General features: G+C 44.4%; 1 protein-coding gene across 7 annotated transcripts in view; it reads right to left on the reverse strand.

Moving 5' to 3' along the window:
- The window catches only part of COMMD10 (COMM domain containing 10), a 212,493-nt gene extending 189,408 nt beyond the window's left edge, over positions 1–23,085 (reverse strand). For 6 of the 7 annotated variants that reach the window (XM_059724922.1, XM_019484604.2, XM_059724920.1 and 3 more), the window contains exons 1-4: positions 22,982–23,085; positions 21,579–21,669; positions 15,634–15,744; positions 9,069–9,224 (exon numbers count right to left, since the gene is read on the reverse strand). In XM_059724922.1, coding sequence (XP_059580905.1) covers positions 9,069–9,224; positions 15,634–15,744; positions 21,579–21,669; positions 22,982–23,013 — 390 coding nt within the window. In that variant the 5' untranslated portion in view covers positions 23,014–23,085. The remainder of the gene's footprint in view (positions 1–9,068; positions 9,225–15,633; positions 15,745–21,578; positions 21,670–22,981) is intronic. The other variant, XM_006275548.3, reaches the window with a different exon arrangement.
- Between the last annotated feature and the right edge of the window lie 492 nt (positions 23,086–23,577).

Consider the following 23,577-nt stretch of genomic DNA (forward strand, 5'->3'; position numbering starts at 1 on the left):
CTCCAAATCTTTCCGAATCAATTCGGAGGGTTCCGATTCGATTCAGAGAGATTAAAGGGTCTCCTGATTCAATTCAGAGATTTGGCCAACAAATCGGGCCAAATCAAAAATCAGGGACCGAAGCTTCGCATAGCCCTAATAAACAGCACGATAAGAAATTATAGCCTCAAATATTACCCAACACACCTTCACAGTAGTTATTCATTTGCTTCAGGAGATAGATGTTCTCTGACCTAGACAGTACAGCAAAGCAACATAATGACAGCACCACATGGCGCTCCATGTTATATACAGGTTTCCCTTGCCAACCATGCGGGTTAGGCTCCGGAAAGTTCCCGTGGCTGGCAAAATCACAGTTGATAAAAGTAAAGGCTTATGGGAAAAATGGGGTTAGGGACTTGAATACTGTATGTCAGAACCCATTAAGTAAATGCCTATGGCACAGCGGAAAATCCCAGCACAGTGAAAAGCCTGCCAAGCCCAACGACTACATTTGTTTAAACTTCACAAGCCCTTGTAATTGGCTAACTATGCGCGCCAAAATGCGTGCCACCCATTGGCCGGTTACAAATTATTCCCACTTGGCAACTAGCAATTGGCCTGTTAACTATTCAAAAGTACGAGCAGCTTCCGCCCACGTTGGAGAACTCCGCACGCATCCTGGAGTAAACTTGGCGGACTGATCATCCACCAATGACTCCCCGTCACCGACCTCCCTGACGTACCCCCTCCCCTGCATGCTCGATAAGCCATTTACGGAACGTCTTGTCTCGTCTCAAAGAGCTCTCGCTATGTTTGTAACTGCAATCAAAGTCAGCTTCTTCCTGCGCTGCACGCATCAGTGGCGTAAGTAAACAATCTATTTTACCAATACCCATTTGTGCCAAATTCCACTCCACTCGCCGAAGTACCCACCTGTTGTTCCGGGCTCCCCGCCATAGCCTGGCAAGCCAGATGGACACCACACTGTATAGTGTATAAAAATTATTTTTACTTACCTTTAATACATGGAGTGGTCAGCCAGGTGTAGACATACCCCTAAGGGTACTTAGACAGGGGCACCTGAGGGCAGGCATGGCATCAGCATCTCCCCCAGCACATTTGCCTCTTACCCAGGGTAGGGGGAGCAGAAAGGGGAAGGGAGGTGGAAAGGAAGAGGAGGGGAGAGATGTGCCAGCTGGCCCCACAGAGCACACCATGGCACGTCCTTGCCCCCACCTGTCTGAATGGTGGAGTGGGAGTGTTCTGTGCCCGCCTCTGGCAGAACACGATTGGCTGGTCAGCAGCCTGCGGATGGGGCCCTGGCCAGGCCAGGTCATGGGACAATCCGAGCCCAGCTGCAGCGGGAGCCACTTGGCCGCACCCCTGGATGAGCCGCTGGGCTCAGATTGTCCCACAACCCAGCCCAGCTGGGGCTACTGTTACCTGCCGCCCTGCTTCCTGCCCCCTCAACCCAGTGCAGCAGGGAGTAGAGAAGCCATGCAGGGATCTGCTTGCCCACCACTGCTCACCCCACATTGCCCTAGCAACATGCCTCCTGCATGCAAGGCTGCACTGAGGGCAGCTGTGCTCCTCATATCAGCAGCAGGCACAGAAGGTGCATTGCCAGGGCAGCATGGAGTGAGCAGCAGTGGGCAAGGAGATCGCCACGCAGCTTCTCTACTCCCTGCTACACTGGGTCTCAAGGGAGGGGAGCAGGGCAGCAGGGAATAGTGGTGAGCAGGCTTGCTGTTCCCTGCCACCATGCGCACCTCCAACAGAGCTGGGGCCACCTCCAGCTGGGAGAACAGGGGCTGGGGGGAGGAGAGGCACGAGCAAGGCAAGGGGGTTGGCAGGCTAATGCACAGCCACAGAAAACCGTGGCTACTCAAAATTGTACACCGTGGTAGCCAAAATGGTATACAGAATATTAACTATGGATACTCAAAACCATGGCTGGCAAAGAAAACCTGTATGTGTCAGGCCATGATGTTGAATGTGGGGCCTTAGTCTGCCCGGCACAGCGGCTCATGCCAATCTGTCCCCTATCCAACAGAACACAGGGGCAAACACTGGTGGCCAAAACCATCAGGACCTAGGCACATGCCCACTCCCTGCCACCATAGCGACCAGTCAAAGTCAGCTGACTTCTTACCCTTCCCATAGAAACCAGTAACCCAAAAGGGCAAGTGTACAGGCAACAAGGTTTAACCTTGTTTCTAGACTGCTGCACCCTTGGCTCATGCTGCTACTGACTCTGACAGGAGCTCTGGATACCTGACCCAGCTCACCCATGGACCCCGAGTCTGACCTGACCCACTGGATACCTGACCCAGCTCTGGCTTGATCTCGTGGATATCTGACCCAGCTAGCCTCTGACCTCACGCTCTCTCCCTGACCCTCTGGATCTCTGACTTGGGATCCCCCAGACAGATCTCCTGGTTTCTGACTTCCTGGCTTCTCCTGACCCTGAGGTGACGCCCAGACCTGACCACCCACATCGTGGCATGACAACATGCTTAATTTTTCATTTCTTTGATAAATGACTGGTGTTCCTAATTCCTGGAAAAGAGAGTGAAGAAAGCTATGACGGTGATGGGAAACGTTTGTCGTGCCGAATTAGCAAATGCTAATTTGCTAGGGGCTTTAGCTCCAGTACAGACATCATCTACCATCTACCCTATACACTGGATAAGCAAAGGATTCACAAGCCCAGATTTCAGCCAACCTGGAAATATTTCCACTGGGGCTCCAGAAGAGCATTCAATTAGACAAAAATATAGCGGACAAAGACGACAAACGAAACAACTGGCAAAAATTGACAGCTCTTCCAGAAAACCAGGACTCTGAAATCATATCGCACACTTCTCTATATATTACAAGCTACAGCAACCAATTCTCCTCAAGAATTCAAGGACAGCTCAATCCAGGCAAACTGAAAGACACTACTGCCAAAGAACACAGTGCAGGGAGTCAACCTATTAGCCTAGCCACAAGCTGATCGGTTCTCATTTATCTCTTGGCAACTTCCCATGTTAAAGCTACGTTTATCGCACCTTCAGAAGTTTGTTTTTTTTTAAACCCCAAAACTTATAAATGCTTTATGTGATCTCAAAATAAAATAAATAGCGTGATCCCCTCACATGAAGGCTACGAGAAATGGAGTGGATTTGTGCTAGTAAGTCTGATCTTTTCAATAAAGTGTCAAAAGACACACTTCAAATACTGGAATTAAGAGTTAACTTACCGCTTGAATTTTAGCAAAATAGCTTTAAAAACAGAGGCTCTATTAATTAAACAGCCGCTAATTAATGCTGCTCCCCCACTGCCAAAATTCCCAATCTGTGGGGAGTCCCATGGGCCCGCAGACAGTAGTTTGAGCACCACTGTTTTAAAAGATCAACTTGATAATATTTAACCTTTTTTGTATCTATGAAAAGAATTCCAGGTCTCTAAGTTCTCAGTAGGAGCTCAGCTCCTTGTACAGTGTCAGTAAGGACAAGAAGCAAAATATAAGCTTATATAAAAAGTTATTATTCAGGATGTGAGCATGTCATGGTTTATTTACACTACTTCAAAGAGAGACAGAAGACACAGAAGGCAGTCAGAAATTGACAGTACAAAAATATTACAGATATGGAGAGATTTTCAAAGAATGAGACTGAAAAAGTCTGGGACTGTGTGCTTTAAAAAAAGGGACACAAAAGAAAGGTACTAGGAAATAACAGATTACATAGTGAAACTACTCAGTAACTTCCATTTGCCATTTTTCATAACTTCTATTTTGCATTTTTTCATATAGGATCATAGGAAAATAGGGCTGCAATAGACCTCACAAGGTTATCTAGCCCAGTGCCATGCTCAAGGCAGAATCATCCCTGAATAAGCCATCCAGCCAAGTGTCTATCCAACCTGCTTCTGAAAATTTTCAGGGATGGGGGGTGGGGGGGGGTGTCCCACAACTTCAGTAGGTAACCGGTTCCAACAATTGACCACCCTTATAGTCCCTAAATTCCTCCTAATCTCCAACCTAAATTTCCTTTGCTGTAGCTTGAGGCCATTGTTCCTAATCTTGTCTCCAGTGAAAAGCCCATCTCCATTCTCTCTACAACTGCCTTCTAGGTATTTGAAGACTTATTAAGCACTCCTTTAGTCTTCTCTTCTCCAGACTAATTAAACCTAGTTCTTTCAGCTTCTCCTCATAAGTTATGCCTCCTAAGTCACTAATAATTCTTGTCACACTCCACTGGACTCCTTCCAATCTGTCCACATCTGTCTTGAACTGTAGGTCCCAAAGCTGGACACCAGGTAAAGCCTCACCAGTTCCAAATAGAGCAGGATGATCACAGGAAGAAAAACACGCCCTGTGTTACACAAAAAGAAAGCAAAGAAATGATCCTTGCCAATTTGACTAGGGGGAAAGTTCCCTCCTATCTACCAAATGGTTGAATCCTGAATACACGAGTGCAAAACCTACTAGCCAAAGTTCCTAAGAAATTACTTTAGTTCCATCAGGAGTACTACCACAACCCAGACAAACTCACCTCTACTTGCACCCAATGTCCCAGAGGCAGGCCAAACCCCCCCCCCTAAAAGCCAGATAACATTCACAGAAAAATGGGGGGGCGGGGGGGGGAGGAATCTTAATGTCCCTTAGAGGTGACCAAGAGAAGTCACAAAGCATGCAACTGCCAAACACGTCCTGCGCAGAAATTAGTTTCCTTTCAAACCTATAATGTCAACCACCAGATACTCAAATCCATACATCATATGCTCCAATTGTTACTTCAGGAACACTCCATCCTATTACCCATTCCATAAACTCACCCATTTCTATCCTAAAAGATCAAGACACTGATTTATCTACAATTCCTATTGCCTGAATTATTAATATGCTAAACAATGAAACTCTACAGAAATAATAAGTCACAGTGGTATCTGCTGAAGTGGCATAGCCAACTGGAAAAGAAAGAGACCATTATGAATCTGACCTTGGATATGCAATGCATCAAGAAAGTGAAAACAGTAGAGTACACTTAGACACCTTGAACGATTCAGTGGTTGGCTACTAAGTCGTTACAAAATAAGGTGGAAAGTAGTTAGAACCCAAATGACTAAAATGGAAAATAAAGAGTCTCTACAGGAGCAAGCAGCTACAGCATGCAAGGCTGCCATAAGATCAGTCAATAATACAATAAAAGCTTACACAAGACATTGCTTTGGAAGACTTAGCTAAATCAACACCAGGGGGTCCATGCCCTCCAACTCCCGTATATCAGAGACTTTTTTTTAACCTACTCATCCTACCTTTGACCCATGCAAAGGTTTCTTTGGACCCTCATTCCCAAATTCCTCCTCAACCCCTGCAAAAGGTTGTGTGTGTGACTTTTACTCTCATGTCCAACATACCTTTCTCCTCACCACCTTACCCCTAGATTGGACAGGACAGGAAATGGCTGGTGCCCTTTCATTCACTTCCAATACAAAGCCAATAATTGGGAGGCATCACACTAGCAAAGAGAAGTAATGAAGCACCCTGTATTCACTTTCCTACAGTTCCTCCAGTTTGGTGTGCATCTCCCCCACAGCTGTTAGGTGGCATTAAACAGGGAAATTACAGATCAATTCCAAGTGGAAAAGGCTTTTCCCCATCTTCTGATTTTCACTAAAAGCCAGTAAGTCATTCTAGTCAGAACATTGCCTGCAGCCTTGGAATTGATCTAATATTCAAATGATAAAATACACAGATATGCACACACACACACACACACACACACATTGTATTATAACAAAACAAAGAAATGCCATCAAACTGACTGGGAGGCAAGATAAATTTGTACCTTATAAATTAATCCAAGTAGATAAAATAGAGGGGCAGAAGAAGGGTGGCCATCATAGAGGACATTCCAGTTTTCTACTACCCTGTCCTCTATTGATACGAAACCCGACACCTTTATGGCTTCTCTTGATTCTCTATGAAGAATCAAGAGAAAAATAGAGGACATAAAGGCTTCAGGTTTCATATCACGAGAGGAGAGAGGACAACCGGACTGTCCTCTATGATGGCCACCCTGAACTAGATCTATACATATATATTTATACACAGCACAAACTTTTGTGAGCTAATGCTCACTTCATCAGATGTACAGAATGGACCTTAACAACTGATCTGCTGAAGGGCAGCATAAGTTCTAGCAGTTTCATTAGTATGTACTGAAACCTTCCCCCACAATGGAAAGAATATGAGCGTGTACAATATTTCTATATGGTATTCCAAATGAGGAATCTAAAAAGAAGACATTTTTAGACAATTTGAACATTCATAGTTCATGCTTACAGCAACATGAAATGTTACTGGAGCTATAGTACCACCTTTAATGTTCTTCTTTTAAGTAGAGCCACATCAAATATTTAATTAGATAGAAAGACGCATTAAAATACTGAAAAGTGAAGATAAAAAGTTCACCTTAATGATGCTGGAGCTTCCTACAGGAAGTAGATTTTGATGAATATTCTCAAATAAGTTCTCAGAAAGTCTTAGTTACTTTGTAAGAAAAAGGTTGATTTATATATGCCTGATTTCATTTGCAGCTACATTCATCACAAACATTTTCATACACATGGGCTGAGGTGTCCAGAGGCAGCTAAGAAACATAGCTGCTTGACTTGCATTAAATTTTCATGGCATTTAGGCACCTATTCCCTTAGGTTCCTTTGAAAATCCAGTGACTACATTCTATCATTTCCATACAAAAGGTGACAGCATGGGAAGCTGCATGTATCAAAATGTACACATACAACAAGTATTCAAAGGGTGGCATCTGGCCATCTAATACACCTATAGATGCATCTATGCAGTTTTCCCTGTTTGGGAAAAATATTACCTCAGATATCTTAACCTTTTTAAAGAAATAAATATATTGTTATCAATTCACTTCAATAGTGGGAGTCACAGTTATCCCATTTATAAAGTATTCCACTCTCAAAGTAAAACATCTCCTCAAAGAACATTCATTATTCCTATATGTGATTTAAAGTCAACAAAGGCAAATAAAAACATTAGTAAGGGAGCTGCCAAGACTAAACCAATGTGTTCTAAATAAGGAAATACTGCATGTATTTCCCACTGTTGCCCAAGATATACAAACATAATCAAGTATGTGCAAGTGATCAAAAATGACCTTCAGTAAAGTCAAAAAAGATTATTTGTTGACTTCAAGACCCATAGTATACAGTTTCTGGTTAGCAAAATTCAGGAAAAAAAATAGGATTATTCACTTAAAAGAGTACACAAATAAATAATGAAACAATTGGATGAAACACAACCTACACTTACATTGTGCACTCGTATGTCATTAATAATAGAGATGGGCCATACGTCCTATTTGTCTTTTTAAATGTGTTCTGTTTGAGGCCTATTAACCAACTGCAAGTCCTTAGTCAGGAGAAAATCCCATTAACTTCAGAGGGATATTTTATTTGAAAAAGGGTCTGCAGGACCGAGTCCTTGAAGATTTCTAGGACAAGCAAGAAAAATAAATTGATAATACTATCCTAGTATTCAAATTATACCTCAAGAGCTACATTTAGTTCACTGCAGTCCTACACACAGCTCTCTTACAGGTTTGAGAAAAGTATTGTACTGGTAGACAATTAAGGTATGTGAAAAATTCCATTATATCGTATTCTCCTACTGGAAGAATAATTATGAGCCAAAAAATCTAAGGCTGCCCATTATTGGGAGGCAAGACATTGACAAAATGCAGCTGTACTACGCAAGGTGAAAACAAATCTCCGAAAGCAGACTCTTCATCTACTAGATCAAACCGTTGTTGCAGGACTCCATCAGTAAATGAAAAGAAGAGGAAGCAACCGCATGTCACTCAGAGGCACAACTAGGAAGTTTTGCACCTGGATGTCAGTGGCTGTCTCTCTTGCACACATCTCTGTTGCTCTGACTGCCCACCCCTAGTTATGTTACTGCTCAAAAACAAGGTCATGTACAGACCATAACCTGTTTTGATCCGCTAATCAATAAGCAGGGGTTCAATTCCAGAGAAGCCATTAATTGCCAAATTATTATTAAGCAGTATAAGCACAGAGCAAGCTTTGATAGGGCCAAATAATGGGGGGGAACAAAAAGACAAGTCCGCTAGTTTCCCATATCTCTGACAGTAGCCAGCAGCAAAGCAGTTCGGAGCATGTAGTTACCTACTAAGGACGAGGACAATGCCAAATCGTGGTTCTGTACCCTGTTTTTAGACCAGTAAACATGCAAAACAATGTTACTTGTTTATCAAATGAAATCACATATTTGCCTTGATCAAGACAAATATATAGATTTCATTTGATACACCAGTAACTTAGTTTGTTGTTAAAGGTAAAACAAAGCTCTTCCAGATTCTTTCTGGCATTTTAGTGTTTCTGAGTGTTTGGATCCTGCATATTTAGGTATTTATGAACATGTCATTTTCAAAATGGCAGAAGCCCAGGACCCCATGAGCAAATCTAGCATTCATGTACTCAAACTATGGAAGTTATTTATCTTGATATGTATTTGCCACAAATATTTGATCCGAGTCCCGGCCCAAAGCGGCAGTGGGAAGGCAGGCCCCGCCCCAGATGGAGGGGCCGGAGGCTTCTGTCCCCACCCACTCCTCCGACCATCATTCTTGACGGGCAATTTGCCAGTTAATTACTAAAACTCTACCTAAATTAATAATAAAAATAGACCTCCACTAGAAAAAAAAAAGCCTGATCCAGCATCTCTTGCAAACATGCATATATGAAGCTACGAGTAAATTATATGTGGCAACAGAGAAAACACCAGAATGTGACATACCTGTGAATTTTTTAAAATGTGAACTTTAGAAACACCAGAATGTGACATACCTTTCTTTATTGGCCTCTGAACAGTTTTCCTGGTCAACAGTACGCAAAAATTAACATTGTAATATTTGCATTTTATTTTTAATTTTAATTACCAGTTTTAAACAAGGACATACGCCTGTTCCCTTCTATTAAATGAAAAACTTTTTAGCTCCAAGCAAAATATTTATTGCTCCATTTTATATAAGAACAATTAGTACCTTCTGAGAAGCCAAAATCCTCTGTCTGAACTTTTCAATTGTATCTTGACCTGCAGCAGCCCATGCACTAGCAAATGCTTCTGCTTTGTCTTGATCAAGGTGAATGCTCTCCAGCTGTTGTTGCAGAGTAGCTGGCTTCAAATTATGATACACTGCCTGTTAAAAACAGAAACACAACCATTATTTATCTCCACCATAACCGCTGTTCTTTATGTTCTGTACATGCACACTTCATGGTTACGTATGTGAACCCAGGACATACTACTTGGAGACTTTTGCCAGCAATACTACTGTGGCGCATCTAGGACTCTGTGTTTTCTCCTGCTCTCAGCAGAGGACTTAAAAGGGTGTGGCTGTCCCAATGCCCTATCAGTTCCTTTGAAATGGAACACTGTAAATGACTATTCCTAAGATTCAAGGTATGCATGAAGGAATGTAATGTGCATGTACACAACACATCTCAAAGAGTAACGCTGAGCAAACACATATACAATCTATTACAAGTGATTCCAAAGCAGATGGTGGGACTTGAGTCTACCAAAAGTCAGTGAATAAAGGACTGCCTTGACAAAATTCATGTCAGACTAGAAAGCTGGAACTTTAGCGTAATGTTTGGTAAAGGATTGTATTGAAGACTGGATCATTCCCTTGCATTAGTCCAGAGGTGGGCAAAAACTGGCCCACCAACAGGTTTGATCTGGTCCACAGGTGGATAGTTGCCAACTCACTGGATCTGGCCCATGGGCAACTGACAGCTCCAGCCTCCATGTAGTGCTGGGCAGACAGCGGGGAACCCAGCAGTATCAAGCACTGAGTGGACCTAGGCAGGGCTTGCGCCACAGCGGACGGTCAGCAGCAGCAGCTGTGGACACTGTGCCCAGGTTCAGAAGCTTGGATGCAGAGCCCAACAGTGGTGTTCACAGCTGACCCACTGCCCGCCCAGAGGCTCAACCCAGAAACTGCCAGCTCTTACCTTAGGCAAATTTTAGATGCAGTCTCAGAGACGGTTCTTAAGAAATATGGTATGATGCGGATCTGCCACAAGTACCTGTAGTACTACTGCTACTACAAGTGCTGTTTTCTACATCATGTACAAAAGAGAACAGGAGGTCATATGCTCAGAACACTGTGTCAACAATCAAAAAAGAAAGTTCAAAACTGGACTGAATCGGTCTTGAACCTGTATGTACAAAGTCATGACAAGGCCTTTGAGAAACCTTGTCATTTGCAGCATGTGAGAAAACTTCCTTTTCCTTGTATCCAAGGATGAACAGCCAAGAAAGATTGCAGCTAACTGAACTCTAAGTTACCAGACAGCACACTGTTCTTCAGTGTACTAAATACTGCAAACTATGTTAGAATCTCATTTGAATGGGGACAGCTGGCTGGCCACAGCCCACACAGAAAACCTGTTCCAATTCAAAAGATTCGTTATTGACTCTTTCCAGATATTGATAAGGATACTCTCAACTTCATTAAAGCAGTATCTCTCCAAGGGATTTAGATTAAGACTTTACAGCACCACGCAGAAATATCTGAGCTAGATCTGCATGCACAAGCTGTGGAACTGGAAACAGTATAGAGCCACACTAACCCCATGCTGTGTCAAGGCTAATTAGCTCCAAGAAGAGATCTGTTTCAACTGAACAGTCCAAGTTTCTTTTACACTCTTTCCTTTGGCACTGATTTAGTTTGTAATCATTCCAAGCATTCATTTACAGCTGCTATGACAAGAAACTGTGCACCAAGGTGCATAAAGAACTGCTCAAACACCCTGAAAGGTGGGTATCCTAATACCTGCTAGTCCTTTAAGAAGCAGATGGCAGGAAACTTGGTGTCTTCCATAACATTTTATTTGGATCAAGAACCATGTTACTAGTGGTGATCACTGCTCCCCCTTAAGCATGTCTTTTAGGGTGTATATCTGCCAGAGTCTTTTCTATTTATTTCCTTAAATTTGAAGCCAAGCCCATTTGAACAGCTGTAAAGTCCTCATAAATAGGTGACATGGTTTCATAGATTCATAGATGTTAGGGTCGGAAGAGACCTCAAAAGATCATCGAGTCCGACCCCCTGAATAGGCAGGAAAGAGTGCTGGGTTTAGATGATCCCAGCTAGATGCCTATCTAACCTCCTCTTGAAGACCCCCAGGGTAGGGGAGTGCACCACCCCCCTCGGAAGCCTATTCCAGACCTTGGCCACTCTAACTGTGAAGAAGTTCTTCCTAATGTCCAGTCTAAATCTGCTCTCTGCTAGCTTATGGCCATTATTTCTTGTAACCCCCAGGGGCGTCTTGGTGAGTAAAGCCTCACCAATTCCCTTCTGTGCCCCCACGATGAACTTATAGGCAGCCACAAGGTTGCCTCTCAACCTTCTCTTGTGGAGGCTGAAGAGGTCCAGGTGCCCTAGCCTCTCCTCATAGGGCTTGGCCTGCAAGCCATTAACCACATGTGTGGCCCTTCTCTGGACCCTCTCCAGGTTATCTACATCCCTCTTGAAGTGCGGTGCCCAAAATTGCACATAGTATTCCAACTGCAGTCTGACCAGCACCCTATAGAGGGGAAGTATCACCTCCTTGGTTCTGTTCGTCATGCATCTGCTGATGCACAATAAAGTGCCATTAGCTTGTCTGATGACTTCGTCACACTGACGACTCATGTTCATCTTGGAGTCCACTAGGACTCCAAGATCCCTTTCCGCTTCCCTGCCTCCAAGCAGGTCATTTCCTAGGCAGTAGGTATGCTGGACATTTTTCCTCCCTAGGTGCAGCACTTTGCATTTCTCCTTGTTGAATTTCATTCTGTTGTTTTCCACCCATATGTCCAACCTGTCCAGGTCTGCTTGTAGTTGTTCCCTGCCCTCCGGTGTGTCCACTTCTCCCCACAGTTTTGTGCAAACTTGGACAGAGTACACGTCACGCCCTCGTCCAAGTTGCTGATGAAGACATTGAAGAGTATCGGTCCAAGGACCGAGCCCTGCAGGACCCCACTGCCCGCACCCTTCCAGGTCGATACCGACCCATCCACTACGACTCTCTGGGTACGACCCTCTAGCCAATTCGCCACCCACCGGACTGTGTAGTCATCCAAGTCACAGCCTCTTAACTCGTTCACCAGTATGGGGTGGGATACCATATCGAAGGCCTTCCTGAAGTCTAAGTAAACGACGTCAACCCCTACTCCTGCATCCAGGCGTTTTGTAACCTGGTCATAAAAAGAGACTTCCTAGCTAATGCTTCATTCAGAGAGGAGGGCGAGATGTAAGCTGATGCTTAGTCCAACATCTCTTCCTCTGCTACATCTAACTGGGCTATCTGCGCCAATGATACTGAAGGCTGAACTTCCCATCTAACCTGGCTAGTTCATGGGTGAGCAACTGGAAGTGAGGAATCGGGAGTGAGAAAAGATAGGTCTTGTGCCCCACAGGCATTTCATGGAGCAAAATGTGGCTAAGGTAGAGCTGTAAATGTTTATAGGGCCACTTTGGTGAAACCTATTGAAGATTTCTTAGGCATGGACCTGTCTGGAACAAAACTATGGAATCTACCAGAATGACTGCCCTTACTGATTTTAGTATGGAAACATTGCTTACCACCTTATTTCAGCTGGAAGCAACAGCATAATAATCTTTGTGGAATGGTGGAGTGGCTCTCAAATGAGTAACAGCCTTCCATACCAAAAGCAGTATTGAGATCAATACCACAGAGGGTGCTTAATACAATTTGAATAAACTAGTGGTCATATGCAGGAGAAGTGATAAGTATAGTGCCAGGAAGGAGAGCAGATTGCTATCCACTAATAAATGCTCAAGTGAAAAAAGATATATATTATTTCCCAATATATTAACTTGAGATATATTATATTTAATATGTATTAATTCAAAGGGCTTCTTCAGCTGAAGAAAGAGGCCCAGAAATAACAGGTACTGAAACTGTCAGTTTCAATTGAGCTGCAGCTGTCAGCACCGGAGGTGAAGGGTATCCAAGAGAAAGAAGAATACAGCTACTCCTCGCTTAATGTCGTAGTTACATTTTGGAAAAATGCAACTTTAAGCGAAATGATGTTAAGCAAACGCAATTATGTCACGACATAGTTACCTACTAGCAGGCGGCTGCCAAACAACGTTATAACAAACATTGCGTGACTTTAAATGAGTTCGTTCTCCGATAGATTAGTGATGTAATAACAAAACAACATTAACCAGGACAACATTAAGTGAGGCATACCTGCATGATGTTAATCTCAACAAGACCTACTATATCAGTTCAGGAGTCAACAGCAGCTCCTCAAACAGTGCATAGGAGCAGTGTTTCTTCGCTGTAATCCCAATTCAATGATCAAAGATTTATAATGGGTGTTTGTAAAGTGAGTCTTTATGGAGAAGTTTGGGAAGTTTCAATTTAGACTTGCATACCATGCGTGTGGCCTGAGCTGGAGAAGGAAAGAGAAACCACTTTTCCACATGGCATTAGAGGGGGATTCTTTGAGTAGGATCTTTCAGCTCTTCAGCAGCTGAATAACCAGGGTACAAAGAAAGGAACCCAAAGCTTTTTTAAAATATGCTTTCCCTCAAGCAAATTTCTCTACATTTTCTAATACAAGATAAGGAGGATTAGAAAATTGAACGCTTATCCTTCAAGTGTCCCTTGGCTAAACAAAACAAACAACTTGATGTTAGAAAGCATAAGAGCTCTGTAGGAGGCATGCACTTGAAACCTGCTAACTTCTGCATAATTACAACCCAGGAACTCCAGGAAATAAGGAAGAAGAATTCCCTCAGGAAAGTTAGGAAAATATTTCTCTCTAAGAGAAAACTGTTTATTGAAGGGAAACAGAAATTTCCTACTCCATAGGTAGGAGTAGAAAAAAATGAAAGGGAGTTATATGGTCATGCACATTTATTTCCTCAGTAGAGAACAAGAGACATTCACAGCATTACTGCTACCAAGACTCCGGCTCCAGAGAACTGGACGTATGTCTATAGAAAAATATACATGCACAATCACTCAAATGATAAAGTAAAACTGCATTACTATATGCAAATCTGATTCAAGAAAGCATTTTGGCATGTACTTCAAGTTACACACCTGCTTTAAAAAAAAAACTTCTGAATAAGACTGCTTTTTCTCAGGGTTTATTTAACTGGAAAATGAAGGAGAACTCACCTTTGTTACAACAAAAGAAAATTAACCATTATCTAATTACATTTTTAAAGCCAGTCTATTTACACGGCTATTATTCATCAAAGCAAGAATTATATCTACCCTATATTCCCATTCAAATGAAAATAAGTGTTCTGTTCTTTTTGGTTTAGTATATGCTTCTCATCACTTCACTCTCCCAACTGAAGCCAAAATCTTGCACTCTTCCCCTATCCCAAGTTCTTTTTCTAAAATGTTGTATTCATTTCAGTAAAACCTAGTAGAGCACAGAAGCATTTCTAAAGAATGTTTGACAAAATATAGGCATATTTTCTACAGCAAAAACTAAATATTAAACACCTCAGAGAAAAATTTTAAAACCGGAACTAAATTAAAATAACGTTGCGAGAAAAAGTAAGCAAAGTGTATGAGCTGGGCCTTCAAGTTCTTACTATATAAATAGTGCCATCAACTTTCATGACACTCATTCACAGGAGTAGTCCCCCTTAAGAAAAGGGTAAGTATTATAACAGGGGTATTGCAGAGTAACTGCAAATCTTACAAAACTATGTACTTAAAAAAAAACAAAAACAAGGCAATCCAACAAACTGTAAACAAGAGAATCAGAATATGATCTTTAGAAATGTGTTGATAAGCGGAGGGTACGAAGAGACCACCAGTATTCACATCATGTAGAGCAGGGATGGGCAACCTCTGGACTGCTTGTTAGCCGGGGACTCCATTTCCCAGCCACCCCTGCCCACATGGCTTGTACCAGTCTCCATGGAGACCCAAGCCTCAGCCACGCCAACAGTGTGTGTGGCAGAGCAGCGCATGGGGCTGCCTTGGAGCTGCGGGAATCTTGCAGTGAGGGCAGCTTGTTCTGGAGCCAGGGCAGAGCCGCAATCTATAGCTTGCACACTCCAGGCAGGGGGTCATGGCTCTGCCCTGGCTCCTTGCAGCAGTGACAGCCTGTGTGGAGCCGGGGGTAGAGCCATGATCCCCTGCATGCGTGCCCCTGCCCGGAGCATGCAGGCTATAGATCCCGGCTCTACCCTGGCTCTGGGGCAGCCCCACGCGCTGCTCTGCTGCGTGCGTTGCCAGTGTGGCTGATGCTCGGATCTCCATAGAGACTGGCACAAGCTATGTGGGAAAGCAAGGCTGGGAAATAAGAGTCCCTGGCTGACCAGATCCAGCCCGTGGGCCAGACATTTCCCATCCCTAATGTAGAGCATCACTGCACAAGTACTACTAAGAGTCAGTTAATATTTAGTGCTACTAAAAGAGACAGAATGCAGTCTTCAATAAAAAATAGCATGTTTAAGATGCGAGTTTTCAGGACATCTACTTTAACTTCCCCTGTATTTATATTCCTATCAACAAACAGTACATTTCAAATACTTAATTTACAGATAAAAATGGTACCTGCTCCAGAATAAATGATATGGTTTCAAGGACCAGAAGAAGATCTTGCTTCTCCAGTGAAAAAGCAGCTAGAAGTTTTTCTTCCTCGTCTTCACTAAAGTTGCTCTCAGCCTAAAATATAAAAATTTTTTTTTTCTGGCATTCAATCTACTATGCAGAACTTTTCAAAATACAGATTTACTTTTCAATTTAATGAGCGGGGGAAAGGTTTTTTGGGTGTGGGGGGCGTTAAATCGGAGCAGAAAAATAACTATGTCTAGTGGAAAAATATTATCAGGATAACAAGGGCTTAATCTAATGCCCTTTAGAGTCAGCATCAGCCTTCCTTTGAGGGTTAGCAGGCTTTTGATCAGTTTTTTATGAAGAAAAGGGATCACAAAATTACGCTTTCTCTCCCTGTACTTCAATGATGATCAGTTAGTAAGCAAACATACATCTTTTGATTACATAAAATAATCTACTACATGTGAAACACATTATACTTTATACACACAATATGAAATAAGTCAGGAGTGTGGTATGCACTGGCTACACTAGAAACAACAGCACCACAGAGATGGCAAACATATAGTGCAGGTCCTCCACTTTGGATATTGACATTCCTCTTGTGGAAAATAGTCTATGTTCTTTTAAAAAAAATTATAAAATGTCCAATATAGGCAATTTATAAAGCAATATGGAGAATCAAACATCCAAAACATACTGTATTATTAAAGATCACTGAATGGAAAAGTCTTAGTGAAGTAATGTACCATGTTTAAATACAATGCAGATATTGTCATCCTTTACAACATAACAATCAATAAATCTATGGTTGAGACATCAAATACCATACTGAATGCAATTAGCAATCCAATAACTGCAGAGCTACACAAAAAAAAAGCAATTGACCTGTCACAGCAGAGTTTAATAAAATGATCTAATTATAAGAAAGCGTAGAGGGTCAAATTGCTTGTCTTTCTAACAAGAACATAAAAAAATGTAAATGATAGTTGAATCTTTAGCACTTAGCAAAGAAAGAGACATTTAATGTTGTATATTTTCTTCTAATACAGGGAAGTTTTTTTTAAATTTTCACTGATTCAGCATGCACTGGAGTGAGACATCTTGGAAAGGCCATCTGAATGATTCATGTGATTGTACTGTACTATGTTACCAGTCTTTCAATTCTAGCTCACTCATTCAAATCCAGTTCTAGTCAATAGAGATCAAAATTATTATACGACATAACAAGTGTTCAGTTATTTAAGTGAAACTAAGTTAGCAACTCTGTCCAGCTGGTAATGAGCTAATATCCTCACCAAATAAAACAATATACCCTTACAACTACCACTGCAGCCCTCCTCTTAGCAGTTTCAAAAGAAAAAAAAGTCAGTAAGTGAATCACAGAAGAGAACAGTTTCATATTCCTAGAGTGATCCTTCTAAAGCAGAATGGGGACAACAAAGTTAAGTCAAGTTTTTCTTGTGGAGGCCATGTCTGATCTACTGTAGAAAGCTTCAACATTCAAAAACACTAAATGTATTAAAATAAACAAGTTTTCCATTAAATGTTTGATCATTGCATTAGCAATGCTAAACACACATTGAAAACTAGACTGTGTGAAGCTTCAGTCCCCCATTCAATTTGGCAGAGATTTGGCCCGATTGGGTGGCCAAATCTCCAAATTCGAATCGAATCCAAGAACCCTTTAATCTCTCCGAATCAAATTGGGAAGATTTGGCGATACACACATAGACATAACTTTAAATGTTTTTTTTTTGTTGTTTTTTTTTTACATACCTCCAGGTAGCAGGAGGCTTGTGAATGCGGCGATGCTGGGGCGCATGGAGCATCCCACAGGAGCATGGGGGGGGGGGGGGGGGTGTCAGTCCCCAGCACGCTCAGCAGCAGACCTGGAAGTAGACCAGAAGCACTTCCAGTCCACTTATGGGTCCTCAAGCGAGTACGCTGGGGAGCCCCCCGCACCCTCCTGGCTTGGTGACTGGTGCCTCCTGGGTCTGGGGGGGCATCCGGAGTCACTCTGCAGCCAATCGCTGAGCCAAGGGGATGCAGGGGGACCCCCTGGTGAGCTCCCTAGAGGACCTGGAAGTGTCCCACTTCCACCTGGAAGTGGCCCAGAAGTACTTCCGGTCCACTTATGGGTTTGCCGCTGAGCACATGGAGGACACACCCCTCCACACGCACACACTCCTGTGGGATGTTCCACCTGCCCCAGCATTGCAGCGTTCACGAGCCACGCTGATACCTCAAGATACACAGAAAAAACATTTAAAGCTGTGCCTGTGTCCGAATCGCTGAATCTCCGAATCAGCATCAAATCTTCAGATTTGGATGTGGCCAAATAGAATAAGGGACAGTGATCCAAATCAACGAATAGAATCACTGCCCCTGATTTGGGCCAAATTCGAATCGAATAGGGCCCGCTTTGCACACTTCTAATGAAAACACTGTAAAAGACTGTATAATATGTGCCTATGGGATTGGTGGTCAAAACAAGTTTACCATTAAATGCTGCTAGTAATCTTGCTAAACAAATTATCACTCTTTCTTCTCTCCCTGTGAAGTGCACAATCACATATCCAAATGGTTCAAGTCAAATAGAGTAAAGCCTATTTCTAACATATAACCATAGGCACTTTTTGTACCATAACTTTTTTTTAGAGGTGCACCGATACACTGGTCCGATATCAAATTGGCACCAATATAAAGAAAATTGGCTGTATCAGAAGTCGGCCTGATGCGGCTGATAATTTGGCCGATAAATGCCCGTACATGCATGCAGATGCAATGCAGCACGCAAGCAGTGAGGAGCACAGCCTGGCAGCCTGGAGAGTTGCATGCAGCTGGTAAATCTGTTGTGGTAGAAGGGGAGAGGGACGGAAGAGGTGTGGCGGGGCAAATCAACGCCCCCCTGCATTGAGGGAGGAAGTGGGGCAGAGGCTGGGGCTGCCCAGCCAGTGTGGGGCAGGGTACAGGATGGAGCCACAGCTCATTTGTGAAGCCTGGGGGGGAGGGGAGCAGGCGTGTGCCCCTCGGATCTGCGCAGAGCAGGGCGGGTCGTCTGCAGCTGCAGGGCAGGCGGGCGGGAGCTGGAGCTGTACCAGGCTCTTCTCAGCAGGGGCTGGGCTCAGAGAAGGTGGTAACAGCACTGGGAGGGAGCTACTGGGGGGTGGGGGCTGCAACAACTGCAAATTTCGCCCAACCCCTCCTCCCAGCCCCACCACCACTCACCCAGTGAAGCCCCAGCTGAACCCCCACCTCCACCTATGCACCAGAAAGAGCCAGGGCTTTGCCAAGTGAGTGGCAGCAGTGCTGGGAGGGGGGGGGTGTTGAGGGGGAGCTACAGCAACATTTGGGGTGACTGCAGCCCCCCCATAGCCCCCTCCCAGCACTGCCGCCACCTGCCCTGAACCCAGCCCCCACCAAGAAGAGCCCAGCACAGTCCCAGCTCCAGCCCGCAAATGCAGCCTGCCCATCCTGCCCTATGCAGATTCGGGGGACACTCCCCCATGCCCTCCCAGGGTGCACACAGCAGCAGGACCCCCCCCCCGCCACCCCAGACAAGCCACAGCTCTGTCCTACACCCTACCCCGCCCAGCTGGGCAGCATCTACACCTGCCCCATCCCCACTCCCTCTCTCACCGTGGGGGACGTTGATCTGCCCTCCCATGCCCCTTCCCTCCCTCTTCCCCTTCCACCACAACAGATTTACCAGTTGGACGCAGCTGTATCAGAAATCAGATTGTATCAGCCAATATGCCTCCTTAAAAATCAGCTACCGGGATCAGCCCCCAAAATATCTATTGGTGCACCCCTACTTTTTTTGTCAAAAACCTAACATAGGGTCAAAAGAAAATAATGAACTTCAGAAGAAACTTGCAATTCTGAATTTAAATATTTCCCTCAAATTTCCTAATGCAGCAATTTTAGATGTGTAAATGCTAGAAAGTTAACCTGACCAGTGCCAGAATATAATCAAAAGTAAACCCATATACTTATTCTATTTTCATGATTCAAGCAAAGAGAAATTAAATAATACTGTATGGCGTTTATGCTCATCTATGAATCCAGAAGCAGCTTTGGAGAGAACCTACTGCATTGTATGACCTACCCACCCTTCTTTCTTGAGGGAAAAAGACCTGTTTGTGAAGGTTTCATAATATTCCCTATCTGTAAGTTAACAAGGAGGCAGGGGAAGCTGAACCCACATTCACTCAAATCTATCCAGCAATCCTGTGAAACAAGGGCAGGATCTAAAAGATCTTAAGATCCTCAAAGGAGGCAGAAGGCTAGGACTGAGAAGGCTTTTTACTTCTCAGAAAGGCCCCAAAATCCACATGTTGTAATCCTATGGTGTTTGCTTATAGATGCAAGAGCAAGTTATGCACAAGATTAAAATCTTCCAAAAAGAGCATTCCAGGAAAACTGAAAGTTTCATCTTGGCTAGGGACAAAAGTTACACAAACTGGTATAAATGATTGGAAACCGGTCCAAATCTGTCACACAACAGAAGTTCAGTGCACATGAACTGCTTTCAAAATGGCTGAAACCAGTTTAAGATAAACCCGGATGGATGTAGTATCAGACTTAACTGATTTAGATTAGGCTTACTGAACTTCTGTCCCAGGTCCCCTCTAGATTCAATTCAATTCGAAATACCCCAGCATCTCAGGATGCTTTGCACCTCACCTGCAAACCCCTTCCCTTACACTTCACAGGGTAGGCAGGTTAGCCTGGGCCCAAGCTGTCTGCTCCAACTAAGCAGGAAGGTGTACTCTAGCGCCCCCCCAGCTTCTGGCCTGAGCCACTGCAAGCACGTAGCTGTGGTTCTGCAATCAAGAGTGACCGTCTGTTCACTCGCTTACCAGTTCAATCTACACAACTTAGACTAACGTGCAAAGATTGAACTGATTCAGCCTCGGGCTTTTTGACTGTCTGTACTTAGCCCCTGTGACATTTCTTCAGGAAGAAGAGAGCTCAGAGGCAGATTTTTAAAGTCCCTTCAATTTTAACAATTCTGTGTTCATACAAGTAAGAAACTGTGATTTGAAACTGACATTCCATTTGCTGCTTTCATGTCCCTTGTTTGACAACAATATTTCATATTATATTTCAAAGGTGGGAGAGAAAGGGTCAGAATTGCTCATCTTTGCTTCATAATTCTTACACACTGGAGAAACAAGCTGACACACTTGTCAAATAAAAAAAAAATAACATGACCTCTGTGACACAGAACGGAATAGTAACTATCATCCTGACATCTTGTGTAAAATTCAGAAGAGCTTCTGCAAATACCGTACTACAAAACTAATCAATATCACATTCTCTAACGATTGCTTCTCCAAAAATTGGTAGATTTTGAGGGTTAAATTCATGACGTTTCACACAAAGTTACAGAGAGGTCAGTAAACTGGCATGATTTGCCAAGGACCTCATCCCACAGCCTTGCCTGAAATTATAGCAGCTACATCCAAATTAAAGTTTTATAGGATTTTTTGGCACGAGTTACACTTTGTAATACCTGCATCTCAATAAAAAGTACCAGCTCTAAAGGGTCCCATTGTGCCCAGCAGTTCCCTTAGACAACACATACAAAATTTTGCTTTATCTTCAGGGTTTATCTTGCATGTGCATTTTAAAAATCATAAAAACGTGCTTTTTCCTCACACCGTATTTCCTTCATCAAAACCACAATACTAACTGCTGACACTTGTTCTGTGTGCTCTTCTTAACACATTGTATGTGGGGTGGACTCTTCTTCTCTGGCAAGAAACTAGTTCCATTTTAAGTGTCAGGAGAAGTGCAAAGACCTCAGCACACAGCATCTTAAGACAGGAAATGCAGAGTATACTTTGATAAGGGGACAGTGTGAATGCTAGAGCATCTGAAAGGTTATTTAAAAAGAAAGGGCTAAGCATATACTAGAGTTGTGCTCTACACACCTTGAGGTGAAGCTTCTGGAGGATGCGAGAGAGCAGGCGAGGGAACTTGCCTGTGTCTGTCCCATTGATGAGCGATACTGCTTTTCTGACACTACACAAGGCAAGAAACATGGGATACAGCTCGCTGAGTAAGAGCCAGATAGGTTTCATGCAGCGAGAGAGGGACGGAAAATTTTTTCCAGTTATCACCTCTCCATACACACATGCGCACATGTGCACACACACACATAAAAGCACAACTGGTTTCTGTTCTCAAGGGGCTGGGGGCAAGCGGGCAGCAGTGCTGTACAAGCACAGATAAGCAAAACCCAATGAGAACAGGAACAGGGCTGAACTCCAAGTGGAGTCCAGACCACAGATACACCACCACACACCTGCACTACCCCCCTAATAGACACACTACCTCCCCAATGCACATACACCCCTGTGCATGGAGCCACAAGCACACACGTACCACACACACACACCCCCCACACTAACCAACACACAGGTGTACACACATGTACCCACCAATACTAACCCTTAAACACCTGTGTACACGCACTCCCCACATGCATAAACCCCCAAGCACATGTATACACACATCCCCCCCACACTGACACGCCCACACACGTGCACACATGCACCCCTTGTACCAACTTCCAAATACACAGGCACACGCACACACCCCCAAGCACGTTTACACACACCCTGCTGAACAAACGCCAAACACACACATATGCACACTTCCCTGCACTAAAACTGAACACACACAAGCACCCTACCAGCACCCATCCGCAAACACGGGTACACGCACCCTCCCCATACGGTGAACCGCAAAAACATGTGTGGACATACACTCCCCACATGTGTACACACACACCTCCCCCTGCACTGAGGCCCAAACACATACACACCTGCATGTGCACACACCCTCCCCACATGCTGAGCCGCAAAAACATGTGGGGACGTACACTCCCCACACGTGTGTACACACACACACACACACACACACACACACACACACAGACCTCCCCCCACACAGAGCCTCAAACACACACACATGCGTGTGCACACACACCCCCACACACTGAGCCACAAAACCGTGTAGACGTACACTCGCCACGTGTCTACACACACACATACCCCTGCACTGACCCCCGAACACATGTACACACACACACACAGACACGTGCACGCACCCTCCCCACACACTGATCCGCAAAAGCATCTGCCCACATGCGTGTACACACCCGCACTGACCCCCAAACACACACACCCACACACACCGGGGCACACATGCACCCCCATACTAAACCCCGCGCCCCGGGGCATCCCCGTGCAGACGGCTGGCAACCCGCACTAGCCCTCGCGCAGGCCGATGCCCGGCAGCGCCGTGGGCTACTGGTGGGGGGTGGCGGTACCTGACCGTGTCCGGCAGGACGGGCGCTGCCATACTGCCGCCACCACCGCCTCTCGCCCGTCTACGTCACCCGCGGGGCGGGGCTGGGGCGGGGCGGTGGCAGCTGCCGGGGGCGGGGGAGGAGTCGGCGCTGCCGGCCTCTGCAGCGCGTGTCGACCCCTCTCGGCTCTGCGCGTGCGCCTCCTGCAGTTAGTAGGCGGGCTCTAGGACCAGGTGGGGGTGGGGGGGTCGCAGCTGCGCCTCGAGGCGAACAGAAAGCAGCGGAGCCGGGGTGCACCTTGTAGACCGACTCCCGGAGGGAGGGAGAGCTCGCACAAGCTGTCCTGAACCCAAATGTACATCTTGTGCTATACATAGACACACATACATACAGATATCTACACACACAGACATGTCTATATCCACACATTCACACACACGTGTGGGTATATCCACACGCATTCACACATACATGTGTGTATATACATACATATATATCTCTACACATTCACACACATATATCTACATGTACATACACAAGCGTACATACATACATGTGTATAAACATTCACACACACATACATAATATATATGCACACATATATGTACACATGTAAT

This window comes from Alligator mississippiensis, chromosome 3, assembly GCF_030867095.1.
Source record: "Alligator mississippiensis isolate rAllMis1 chromosome 3, rAllMis1, whole genome shotgun sequence".
NCBI lineage: Eukaryota > Metazoa > Chordata > Crocodylia > Alligatoridae > Alligator > Alligator mississippiensis.